General features: G+C 34.4%; 1 protein-coding gene across 9 annotated transcripts in view; it reads right to left on the bottom strand.

Moving 5' to 3' along the window:
* Positions 1 to 13,844, bottom strand: part of OSBPL8 (oxysterol binding protein like 8) — a 206,475-nt gene that overhangs the window by 14,510 nt on the left and 178,121 nt on the right. For all 9 annotated transcript variants that reach the window (XM_031937859.1, XM_031937860.1, XM_031937856.1 and 6 more), the window contains one exon: positions 765 to 950. In XM_031937859.1, coding sequence (XP_031793719.1) covers positions 765 to 950 — 186 coding nt within the window. The remainder of the gene's footprint in view (positions 1 to 764; positions 951 to 13,844) is intronic.

The following is a 13,844-nucleotide window of genomic DNA, read 5'->3' as shown; positions in this document are numbered from 1 at the left end:
CAAAAGCAGGATTTGAACCATATTTTCTGGTTCTAGGGATCCATTCCTTCATAGCATTTGAGTTCAATTAAGATTTTGCCAATTGATCCAGGTGGAACCTTGGGAAAGTTAAGGCTGGAACAGAGGATTTCTAAAATTCCTTTCAGTCTCAAATTTTATCATTCCATAAGATAAGAATTATTAGATTACCTGAAAGCCATAATGCAAAAAAACCAAAAAACAACAACAAAAAAAAAATCATACAATATAACAAGAAATAAATGGAAAGTACCTTGAAATTTTAGAAGAGGTAAAAATAGAAATGGAAAAAAAAATTCAATGTGCATTGTAGTCAAGAGATGAATGCTTCTGGCAAGGCACCAGATATGTTCAAAGAACAAAATATAGTACAATTTGGCTTTACTACATACAGTTCAGCTTCTCCACTGGAAGCTCAGCATTATGAAATAAAGTCCTTATGGCAGGTAAGGGCCAGACTATCAATGATCTACACACCAGACAGAGGCACTGAAGGTTTCTGGGCAGGAGAGTCAGACCTGTACTTTAGTAAGCTTATTTTTGCAGCAGTGCAGAAGCTCATTTAACAATACTCTCACCATTTGATTTTATAATGTAAGCACATTAAGATCACAACCTCTAATATGCCAGGATTGAATTTTAAAATTTCTATTAAAAACAGTAACAAAAATGTGCTAAAAACTGCAACAACCCTCTCCCCCTCCTCCCAAATGTTCTGTTTACTATAAGCATTTTAAGTTACTCACTCAGAAAATCTGTAATGCCATTCTCCTGTGACTGAATCGAGTTCAAATAACTTGCAAACCCATTCTTCATTCTTCCCTTTCCGTTCTCTGGCAGCCTTTCTTTGAGCTTCTTCTAAAACATATTTCTCTTGAGTAGCTTCTGTCTGATCTTTGGCATTTATGGCCCGAGTAACCCGTTGCCACAGCCTGGATATATAAAAAGAAAATAACTTAAAAGTGAAACTTTCTAAAAGGTACTATAATCAACCTCTGTGCTTGTTGCTTGAAATATAAATTTAATTAAACAATCTTTATTCCCAAAGAGCTTCCACATAGGAACAACAATAAGGGTATATAAAATAAATAAAGTATTAGGACAGCAGAAACAGCTGAAGAAAAGCTTCATGTAGAAAGTTATACTTGAGCTGCCTTTTTTCCATATGCTTTTTTAATATTTTCAATTTAATGTTTTATTTCCCCCCAATTACATGCAAAAACAATTTTTAACATTCTTTAAATTTTTAAGTTCCAAATTCTCTCTCTTCTTCTCTCCTCCAATGAGAAGGCAAACAATTTGATATAGGTTACACATGTGCAGCACATAGTGCAATGATTTTGCAAATCATGCAAAATATATTTTCATGTTTGTAAAAGAAAATAAAAAAGAAAAAGAAAAAAGGAGAAAAAGTATACTTCTATCTGCATTCAGACTGCATCAGTTCTTTCTCAGAGAAGGATAGCAGTTTTCATCATAAATCCTTAACTGTATTGCTGAGAATAGCTAGGGTCATTCACTCTATAATATTAATTATAGACAATGTTCACTTGGTTCTGCTAATTCACTTTGTATTACTTCACATTTGTCTTTTCAGGTTTTTCTGAGCATTCTGCTCATCATTTCTTAAAGCACAATAGTATACATCACAGTCATTTTAGAACAGCTTGTTCAGTCATTTCTCAATTAATAGACAAGCCCTGAATTTACAAATCATTGTCACCACTAAAAAAATTACTATTAAACATTCTTGTATCTATAGGTTCTTTTGCTTTTCATTTTTTTATCTCTTTGAAATACAAAATATCAGCCCTACTAAACATATTCTTCTACATACAAATTATCTATGCATACAGCCTCACTATATTTCCCACATCTCACAACTCTAGTAATATTGTTGTATTGCTTGGTCAAAGGGTATGCATGGTTTTATAGGCTTTAGGGAATAGTTCCAAATTGCTCCACAGAAGGGTTAACTTAGCATACAACTTCACCAACTGCATTAGTGTTTCATTTTCCCACCTCCCCTCTTAACATTTGTCATTTTTTTTTCTGCCACATTAGTCAATCTGATAAGCATAATGGCTAGTTCAGCAGCAATGTAACAGTATTTTTTAAATGACCAAAGATAGCTTTGCTTATTTGAAAGCTGCCTGTTTATATCATTTGATCATTTAATCCAGGGGTCCTCAAACTGCGGCCCGCTGAGGACGTTTATGTGGCCCGCTGGGTTATGGCAAAATCAGACTGGAAGTAACATTTGGCCTAAACTCGCGTTAGCAACGCACACTTATGGCACTGGGCTGAAGCGATGGAGACAGAGTGTGAGGGGATACCAAGGTGAGGTGAGTTCCCAAGCCGGGATGTGTGGTGTGGGGAAGGGAGAGAGATGCAGAAGACGGAGAACTGACAGCCTGCAGCCTTGTATAGTAACGGCAGCTACCACAACAGACAAGCCCGGGGGATGTACAGTGCATGCTGCGCATGTCATGGCCGCTGCAGGGGGAATTCACTGCAGCAGTGAAGGTCGGAAGCTGGAGCACAAAGTGCAGGAAATGGAGGCATAACAGCACAGAGGCAGCTTGGAGGAAGTTGGGCATTGCAGTCTGTATGTCTCTGTGTGGGCAAAGTTATTGCTGGTATATTGTTTTTGTAACTCTGTGTGTGTGTGTATATATATATATGTATTTTACTAATAGCAATTTGGAATCCCTAGGAAATAATGAAGTCAAGAAAAAGAAAAATTGACTCGGAATATAGGATATTAAAAAAACAGTAGACTTATGATTACTTTTTCATGCAGTACAAGGAAAGAGCTGTATGTTTGATATGCCAGACACTATATTCTGTGTTCAAAGAATATAATTTGCATGAACACTATAACTCAACATAAAGATAAATATGATTGTTTGGTTGGAGAAGTGAGAAAAGATAAAATATTAAAACTGAAAAATACATTGACAACTCAGCAAAATACTTTTGTGAAAGAGAAGCAGCTAAATATTTCATCACTATGAGCAAGTTTTCAAGTTGCCAAGCTAATAGCACGCACTGGGAGACCATTCATGAAGGAGAACTTGTTAAAGAATGCCTTCTTTCTGTTGTCAAAGAGATGTGTCCAGAGAAGGTCCATTTATTTAGTACAGTGAGTCTTTCAGGACCTACAGTTACACAGAGGGTTGAAAAAATGGGAGACAATTTGCATCAGCATTTGCAAAACTCCATAAAAAAAATTTCATATTTTTCCTTAGCACTCTACGAAAGCAATGATGTTCATGATTCTGCACAACTTCTAATTTTTCTATTTCTAATTTCTATTCGTGGGACGAATGATTATTTTGAATTCATAGAAGAGCTTGCTGCACTGCAAAACATCAAAGGTACAACTACAGGAGAGGAAAAGGTTTGCCAAACTATGAATGGTTTGGAGCTGGACTGGGCTAAACTAGCCAGTGTGACAACTGATGGTGCTCCTAGCATGGTGGTGTCTAAGAAAGGAGTAATTGCTTGCATTAACCAAGAGATGGACAAATATAACCATTCTCATCCAACAGCCATACACTGCCTCATCCACCAATAAGTGCTGTGTAGTAAATCACTGAAGTGGGACTCTTATGAAAATTGTGGTATCTTGTGTTAACTTAATTAGAGCTAGTGCACTAAATCACAGACAATTTCAGGAATTTCTGTCTGAACTAAATGTTGAGTATGAAGATGTTCTGTATCACACAGAAGTCCATTGGCTGAGTCGAGGGAGAGTTCTGAAACGTTTCTATGACTTACTTCCACAGATTACAACTTTTCTGCTTTCAAAAAACAAAGAAATACCAGAGCTCAATGATGCAGAATAGAAATGACACCTTGCCTTTCTGACAGATGTAACAGAGCTACTCAACAATTTCAATATGCATCTTCAAGGAAAGGGGAAGCTCATCTGTGATATGCCATCACATGTCAAAGCATTTGAAGTAAAATTAGGCCTCCTCATCAAACAAGTGAAGGAGGAAAACTTCTGCCATCTCCCCACAACTTGAAATCTGTTAGCGGAAAAACCACTGATTGCATTCCCAAACAAAACGTGTGGATTCACTGGAAAAATTGCAAAAGGAGTCCAATTTAGATTTAAAGAGCTTCATCTCCATGAACAGGACGCATAGCTTTTCTGTAACCCATTTCTATTGACACTGAAAATGTGGATACAATTTACCAAATGGAACAGGATCAACTGCAGAATTGTGACTCTGAAAGACGCATTCAAGTCAAGCAGCCTTCATAATTTCTATGTATCTCTCCCCTCTGAGACACATCCTCATCTCAGGAACCATGCATTCAAAATGGCAACCATCTTTGGCAGCACTTATGTCTGTGAACAGACTTTTCTAAAATGAAACATTTGAAATCTCCAACCAGATCAAGACTAACGGATGCACACTTGCATCACTTGTTACGACTAGCAGTGACAAATATGGAACCAGACACTGACCATCTCATTACTGGTTAAGTTTGTTGATTTAACTTTACTTCATTTTAAATATTGTATTTGTTTCCATTTTGTTTCTTCACTTCAAAATAAGATGCAGCGTGCATAGGAATTTGTTCATAGTTTTTGTTTTTACTATAGTCTGGCCCTCCAACAGTCTGAGAGACAGTGAACTGGCCCCCTTTTTAAAAAGTTTGAGGACCCCTGATTTAATCAATTGAAGAATGGCTCTTATTCTGTAAATTTGACTCTGTTCTCTACATAACTAAGAGGTCTTTATTGAAGATACTTGCCATATTTTTTTTTACAGTTATGATTACTATTTATTTCCCTCTATCCTATTTTCCCCATTTATCCTACTTTTTCTATCCTTTCACCCTGTCCCTCCACAAAAGTGTTCTGCTTCTGACTCTTAGCTCCTCCCCAAAACCCCTCCACACCCTCCATTATAACATGCGCGCTCACACACTCTTTCTTTCTCTCTCTCTCTCTCTCACACACACACCCCTATCTTTCCTTTTATCTTCCCCTCTTATTTTCCTGTATGGTAAGATAGATTTCTTTACTGAACTGAGTCTGTATATTAATCCCTCTCTAAGTCAATTCCAATGAAAGTAAGGTTTAAGCATGCCCTCCCCATCTTGCCTCGTGTTTTTGTGCCTTTGTTACACTGGATTAAAATTTACCCCATTGAGAGTAAATCTTTAAAAATGAGTTCCAAGTAACATTAGATTAAATGATCACAACAGACAGGGAATGGACCAGTGATTTTACTGGTACTGGAAGCTCCTGGTGAGGAACTTCCTCTAATTCAAACTTACTCTAATTCTGAGTTAATTCTAACTCAGAAGCTTCTCTGCAAACCAGAGTTTAACAATGTTGTCTAGAGCACTAGCATTAAAAGGTTATATGACAGGTACAGGACAAAGACAATATGTTTCAAAAACAGGATTTGAACCCATATTTTCTGGCTCATTCCTTCAGAGCATTTGAGTTCAAGCAGGATTTTGCCACTTGATCCATGTGGAGCCTTGGGAAAGTTAAAGCTGGAACAAATGATGTCCAAAGTTCTTTTCAGTCTCAAATTTTATCATCCCATAAGATAAGAATTATCAGACTACCTGAAAGCTACAATTAAAAGAAAAAAAAACCTTCATTCAATATTACAAGAAATAAATGAAGAAAAGTTCCTTGAAATTTTAGAAGAGAGGGGAAAGTAAAAATAGAAAAAAAAAAAAAAAAAGAATACAATAATCACCAATTGAAAGAGATCACAGGATGAAAACCTACAGGAATATTATAACCAAATTTCAAAACCCCCAGATTAGAGAGAAAATGTGAGAAACAAGAAAAAAATAATTAAAATACTGTGGAGCCAATTATTGAATCCTTTATTTCAAAGAGTAAAAGAGCTGGGGTTGCAGCCAAAAATAACTTACCCAACAAAATATAATCTTGAATGAAAAATAATGGCTATTAAACAAATTGATTAAGACTTTCAGGGTTTTTTAATCATAAAATACAAGGTAAATATCAAAGTCTAATTACAAGAGATTCAAACTTTTTTATAAGCAGAAATATAAACTGTATTCTTAAAACTGTCATAAGTAATTGGGTAATTCAAAAGAAAAGACTTGGGATGATCTGGGTATGATGTGGTGGGTTGCTTTTTAATCTAGTTTTCTTTTTTGAGAGGCAATTAGGGTAAATGACTTGCCCAGGATCACACAGTATCAAATTTGAACTCAGGTCCTCTTGAGTCCAGAGCTGGTCAGTAGATAGAAATCTACTGAGTTATCTAGTTGCTCCTGATGTATTAATTCTAAAAAAAAAAAGCAAAGCTGTGTAGGAAAAAGTAAAATGAGCAATTATATCATGCAAATAAAGCACAAGAGGACAAAATGATAGAGAAGAATCAGATGAGGCTGGTAGTGCTGAAACTTCACTATCATCAGATTTGAATTAAAGAGGGAGCAATATATACATCTAAAAGAGAATAAATATAAAAACTTTCTAAATTTATAAAGAAATAGGAGGATAAAGTCATTATTAATCAGAGAAATGCAAATTAAGACAACTCTAAGATACCACTACACACCTGTCATATTGGCTAAGATGACAGGAAAAAATAATGATGATTGTCGGAGGGGATGTGGGAAAACTGGGACATTGATGCATTGTTGGTGGAGTTGTGAATGAATCCAACCATTTTGGAGAGTAATTTGGAACTATGCTCAAGAAGTTATCAAGCTGTGCATACCCTTTGATCCAGCAGTGTTACTACTGGGCTTATATCCCAAAGAGATTATAAAGAAGGGAAAGGGACCTGTATTGCACGAATGTTTGTGGCAGCCCTTTTGTAGTGGCTAGAAACTGAAACTGAATGGATGTCCATCAGTTGGAGAATGCTGAATAAATTGTGGTATATGAATATTATGGAATATTACTGTTCTGTAAGAAATGACCAACAGGATGATTTCAGAAAGGCCTGGAGAGACTTACACGAACTGATGCTGAGTGAAATGAGCAGGACCAGGAGATCATTTATATACTTCAACAACAATACTATATGATGAGCAGTTCTGATGGACCTGGCCATCCTCAGCAATGAGATCAACCAAATCATTTCCAATGGAGCAGTAATGAACTGAACCACGCCCAGAGAAAGAACTCTGGGAAATGACTAAAAACCATTACATTGAATTCCCAATCTCTATATTTATGCCCACCTGCATTTTTGATTTCCTTCACAAGCTAATTGTACAATATTTCAGAGTCTTGATTCTTTTTGTACACCAAAATAACGTTTTGGTAATGTATACTTATTGTGTATCTAATTTATATTTTAATGTATTTAACATCTACTGGTCATCCTGGCATCTGGGGGAAGGGGTGGGGGTGGGAGGTAAGAGGTGAAAAATTGGAACAAGAGGTTTGGCAATTGTTAATGCTATAAAGTTACCCTTGCATATAACCTGTAAATAAAAGGCTATTAAAAAAAAAAAGAAATAGGAGGATAAGGTAATAGGATAAAAGGTAAAGGGCTTTTAGAAGGGTATACGGATTAAGATTTAGGGGGAAGAGAGAGAAGAAAGAGGAGAATAGAAAAAGGAGTGAATAGAGCAAGAGAAAGGAGGGTTAGGAGAGAGAATAATGAAGAGACAATTTAAAAGATTATAGATTAGGGAGACAGTGGCTAGAAGTAAACTAGAGAAGGGACAGAATAAAGAACAGTGAAGAAAAATAGGATGAAGAAAAATATACAACTTATAATTTTCTAAGTTATGATACACACACACATACACATACGTATACACATACATTCATACCCACCCAACAGACCCACTCACATACCTATATAGACACATACAGAAAGTAACCTGCATACATTTGTATATATACTCAAATACATACATGCATGTACCCATATGTAAACATGCATGTAAAATAACATTAGTATGGCTGACATATAATGCAGATTTCTCTTGATTGAATCTTTTAAGTTTAATTTTGTCAAAGTCAAGAATTTCAAGGTAATTAATGAAAAAAATGCAAAGAAAGGTGGCCTACCTGTATCAGATCTAAAATGATATTATAAAGCAGCAGTCATCAAAACCATTTGGTACTGGCTAAGAAATAGTTGTGGATAAGGTAGGTACAGAAAATATAATAGTCAGTGACTATAGCAATCTATTGTTTGATAACCCGAAGCTTCCAGCTTCTAGGTTAAAAACTCACTATTTGACAAAATAGCTGGGAAAACTAGAAATTAGTATGGTAGAAACTAGGCATTGATCAACATCTAACATACTATACCAAGATAAAGTCGAAATGGGCTTATGATTTAGATATAAAAGGTGAAACTATAAGCAAATTAGGAGAACAAAGAATAGTTAACCTCTCAGATTTGTGGAGAAGGAAGGAATTTATGGGCAAGGAACTAGAGAAATGAAAAATAGATAATTGTGATTACATTAAATTAAAAAAGATTTTGTATAAATTAAACTAATGCAGCAAAGATTAGAAAGAAAGCAGAAAGCTGGGAGGAAATTTTTTACATCTAGTGTTTTTGACAAAGCCCTTATTTCTGAAATATATAGAGAACTGACTCAAATTTATAATACAAACCATTCCCCAATTGATAAATGGCCAAAAGATATGAACACCTGTCATTTCTAGTCATATGAAAAAATGCTCTAAATCACTAAAAATGCAAATTAAGAAAAATCTGAGGTATTATCTCATATCTTTCAGATTGGCTAAGATGACAGGAAAAAGTAATGATAAATGTTGGAGAGGATGTGACAAAACTAAAACACTAATGCATTGTTGGTAGTTGTGAATTGATCCAAGAATTCTGGAGAGCAATCTGGAACTGTGCCCAAAGGGCTATCAAATAGCATATATTATTTGATCCAGCATTGTCTTTACTAGGTCTGTATTCCAAAGAGATCATAAAAAGGGAAAAGAACCCACATGTGCAAAAAATGTTTGAAGCAACCCTTTGTGTAGTGGCAAGGAAATGGAAACTGAGTGGATGCCTATCAGTTGGGGAATGGTTGAATAAGTTATAGCATATGAATGTTAGTGTTCTATAAGAAATGACAAGCAGGATTTTTCAGAAAATCCTGGAAAGACTTGAATGAATTGAAGCTAAGTGACAGAACCAAGAGAACATTGTATACAACAAGATTATGTGATGCCAAACTACGATGGACTTCCCTCTTTTCAGCAATTTAAACAGATTTGTGATGTAAAAGAGTCATCTGTATCCAGAGAGAGAACTATGGAATGTGGATCAAAGAATAGTATTTTCACCTTTTTGTTCTTGCTGCTTATTTGTTTGTTCTTTTTTCTTTCATATTTTGATCTGATTTTTCTTGTGCAGCATGACAAGTATGGAAATATGTTTAGAAGAATTCCATGTTTAACCTATATTGGATTGCTTCCTGTCTATAAAGGATAAAGGGGGAGGGAGGGAGAAAATTTGGAACACAAGGTTTTGTAAAGGTGAATGTTGAAAATTATGTTTGCATGTATTTGGAAAAACAAAAATCTATTTAAAATTTTTTAAAAAAAGAATTACACATTTAATTAAAAAAAGTTTATCTTTGTCTCAGATTAATGATTACTAGCCATATTTTTTTCCCTAATAAATTCTATTCCTAATCTTTGTTGTAGTGTTTGTGTAGATCACCTTGCCTACTCCTGCCAACTATTTGCTTTAATTCTGCTCCTTAAATTGCCTCACTGCTACTTAACCTTCTCCTACCCATGGATCCTTCCCTTTGCTTCCCCCTACATCCATCTCTTTCCCCTTTATAAATTTTGCTATACCTTCATGCTGTATATGCGTTTTATATTACTTCCCCCCTCCATCCATCTCTTTCCACTTATTTCTTTTGTTGTGGTTGTTGCTGAGGCAATTGGGGTTAAGTGACTTGCTCAGGGTTACACAGCTAGAAGGGTTAAGTGTCTGAGACCACATTTGAACTCAGGTCTTCCTGACATCAGTCCATTTATGTCTTTACAAATTTTATTATACCTTAATGCTATATATGCATTTTATATAGTGAGAGCCTATTTAACCCATTCTCAATGTGAACAGGTTTTCAGAACTATGGGCCCTCCTTCCCCTTCTAATGCCTTTTTGTCTACTCTTCCTCTGTACCTCATCTGTATAACATAATTACTGTTTTTACATTTTTTCCTAGGCGGTTTCACTTTTTAGGGTCAGGTCATATTCAATTCCATGCCAATCTTTGTTGAGCCACTCAGTTGCTGATGTCAATTTAAAACATATGGTATACATTTCTATGTAAAAAACAAAATGATTTATCCATGTTAAGTTCCTTGAAAATGATCTTTTATTATGACTCTTATATGTTAAATTTTCTATTGAATATGGATTTGGTTAATAGAAAATCCTGAAAATCTGCAAGTTATCCCTTTTTTCTCATTTAATATTTTAGATAATTTTGCTGGTATATATTTTTGGCCACAGACCTAGTTCTTTTGTTTGTCAGTAGTATGATTTCAAGATCTGCAGTCTTTTATTGCACTGCTGTGATAAGTCCTATAAAATTCTAATTGTAACTATCTGAATTATTTGTTCTTTTCTTTTTTTTTTGGTATAATGTTCTCTTTGACAATATTCCTATGTATTTTCTACAAATGATCTCTTTGAGGTGGTCATCAATGGATTTTTTCCTGTTTCTACTTTTCTCTCCTGTTCTATCATCCAAGGACAATTTCCTTTTCTATTTCTTGCATTATTGTGTTGAGGTTCTTTTTTTGGTCACAGCCTTCAAGTAGTCCAATTATTCTTATATTTTTTTTTTCTTCATCTGTTCTACACACCTGTTGTTTTTTTATGTTTCACATTCTTTTCCATTTTTTCATTATATTGTTTTGTTATTTCTTTTTCTCCTATATCTTCACTGACTTCCCCTTGCCCAATTCTTGCCCAAAGAGTTATTTTCATCTTTAAGATGAAAATCTTCAAGATTTCATCCTTTTCTAGTTGGTTAACTTTTTTTTTTTTTTTTTTTTTTTAATAATCATGTTTTTCCTGGATGGTTTTTATTTTTTATTTTTATTTTTTCTTCAATGTCTCTCATTTAATTTTTAAAATTCTTTTTTGAGTTCTATAAATTCTTTCTGGGCAGGAAGGCATTATTGTTATTCTTGGGGTATAAGAAGCTTTTTATTTTTAAAAGTAGTGTCCTCCTCTGAAGATGAACCCTTGGTATTCCCTATTTCCATAATAAGTGTCTGTGGTTGGTTCTTCTTTGCCTGTTCTTCTTTCTTTCTTTTTTTTCAATGAGAAGTATTAGTTTAAGTGCTCTAATCATAGAGTGGGAGGCTGGTGCCTCTAGTTCACTTCAGCTCTCCCCTCTGACCTGGAAACCCCCCTCCCCAAATTCCACCCTCCTGCAAATGCCAACCCCACTTCCTCTTCACTCAATGAGTATGCTGGCTCCTTCCCACCCAGGGCCACATTTCTGCAGCACAACTGGGCCTGGTGTTCCTAATCAGCTGAGTTTCACTTGGTTTTCTTGCACTCTGACCTCTGACTCTACATGCAATCCAGTAGGTGAAAATTTCTGTGGTTTCAGCTGAGACTCCAGCCAAACCCAGCTAGTCCCAGAGTTCCCTACTTGGTTTTCTGTGGAGCTAACCTGGAAGTGTTTGCATTTCACACTGATTAATCTTGACCTGGGTTCTTCTTCCTATTTTCTTGGGTTGTATCAGGAGGATCCCTGTGCTACCCCCAAGTCTTTTTGATTTTTCACCAGTCTATGTTTGCCCTGAGGTGCAAATTTGTTTGGTTTATGGGGGCAATATGGAGAGCTTGAAATTTACTGACTTATTCCACCATCTTTCCAGAAATCTCCCCACAAATTAAAACTTTGATTGTGAATGGGATTAATTCACCCACAGAATTGAAATGGATTGTAGAATGGATTAAAAACCAGAATCTGACAATATGCTACTTATTAGAAACATGTTTACAAAAGAGAGATACACAGAGTTAAAACAAAGGGCAAAAGCAGAAAAGCAAAAGTAGCAACCATTGTATCAGATAAAGTCAAAAGCTAAAATATAATAAAATATTATAACTTTTTATTTATAAAATATATGCATGGGTAATTTTTCAACACTGACCCTTGCAAAATCTCTTCCAACTTTTCTCCTCCTTTCCCCCACCCCCTCCCCTAGATGGCAGGTAGTCCAATATATGTTAAATATATTATATGAAATACATTTAATTTTAAAAGATTTTAATAGAGAAACTATATTATAATAAAAGACATCATAGATAATGAAGTAATATCGATACTAAATTTATATGCACCAAATACAATAGTTTTTAAATTTTAAAAGAAAAGCTAAATGACCTACAGGGGAAAAGAGATTATAGTACTAATTCTGGGGGATTCTCATCTTCCCCTCTCAAAACCAGACAAATATAACCAAAAAACAAATAAGAAAGTGAATAGAATTTTAGATAAGCTAGATACAATATGTATCTGGAGAGAACTGAAAAGAAATAAAATAGAATACACCTCAGCAGCACATGGAACCTTTAAAAAGATTGACTACATATTAGGGTACAAAAATTTTATAGCTAAATGCAAAAAAGCAGAAATACAACAAAAATTCTATTTAATAAGGGACCGTGGAAATATAGAAAAAGATTGGAGAATTAAACAATCTAATCTCAAAGAATATATGGGTTAAAGAACAAATAACAGAATCAGCTATTTCATTAAAGAAAATAACAATAATGTGGAGCAGCTAGGTGGTACAGTGGATAGAGCACCAGCCCTTTAGTCAGGAGGACCTGAGTTCAAATCTGGCCTCAAACACAAACACAACACTTCCTAGCTATGTGACTCTGGGCAAGTCATTTAACCTCAATTGTCTCAGTTAAAAAAAATCCCCCCCAAAACCAATAATGAAACAACATACGGGATTAAAGCAAAAATTAGAGGAAAATTTATCTTGCTAAGTGCTTATATTAGTAAAAAGAGAGAGAGAGAAGAGAGAGACATCAGACCAATAAACTGCATATGCAATTAAAAAAAAACAGAAAAAGAACAAATTAATAATACCCAATTTGCCACTGTTAGAAATTTTTAAAATTCGTGCTGAAATTAATTAAATTTGAGCACAAGAAAACCAATGAATTAGTAAATAAAATTTGGTGTTGGTGTTATGGACAAAAATCAATAAAACTGATAAACCATTGATAAATGAGATTTTTAAAAAGAGAGAGAAAAACTCTAAGCTAGAAAAAAAAATTTGAACAGACCATAAATAAGCTTCCTAAGAAATAAGTATTGGGAGAAGAAGGATTTACAAGTGAATTCAAATAGTTATAGACCAATTAATCCCAATATTAAATATTTAGAAAAATAAGCAAAGAAGGGGTCCTAACAAATTCCTTTTATGAAATAAACATGATAAATAAAAGCTGAGAAAGAAAATTATAGAACAATTTCATTGATGAATATGAATGCAAAAATCTGAAATAAAATACTAGCTAAAAGATTATAACAATATGTAACAAGGGCCATATATTATGATCAAACATGATTCATACCCAGAATGCAGGAATGATTTTAACATAAAGAAAACATTTAAAAATTAACAAAACTCACTAATAAAAGTAACATAAATCATATGATAATATCAATAGATTCAGAAAAGCATTCAGTAAATTACAATAAATTAAAAACACTTAAAAATATAAGCACAATTGAACTGTTCTTTAAATTTATAAGTAGCATTACCTAAAACCATTAGCTAAATGCCTCCCCAGTAAGATGAAGTGTGAAAC

The sequence above is a fragment of the Sarcophilus harrisii genome, chromosome 5 (assembly GCF_902635505.1).
Source record: "Sarcophilus harrisii chromosome 5, mSarHar1.11, whole genome shotgun sequence".
NCBI lineage: Eukaryota > Metazoa > Chordata > Mammalia > Dasyuromorphia > Dasyuridae > Sarcophilus > Sarcophilus harrisii.
The sequence above is the reverse complement of the archived record's forward strand: the minus strand, read 5'-3'. Positions and strand labels throughout refer to the sequence as shown.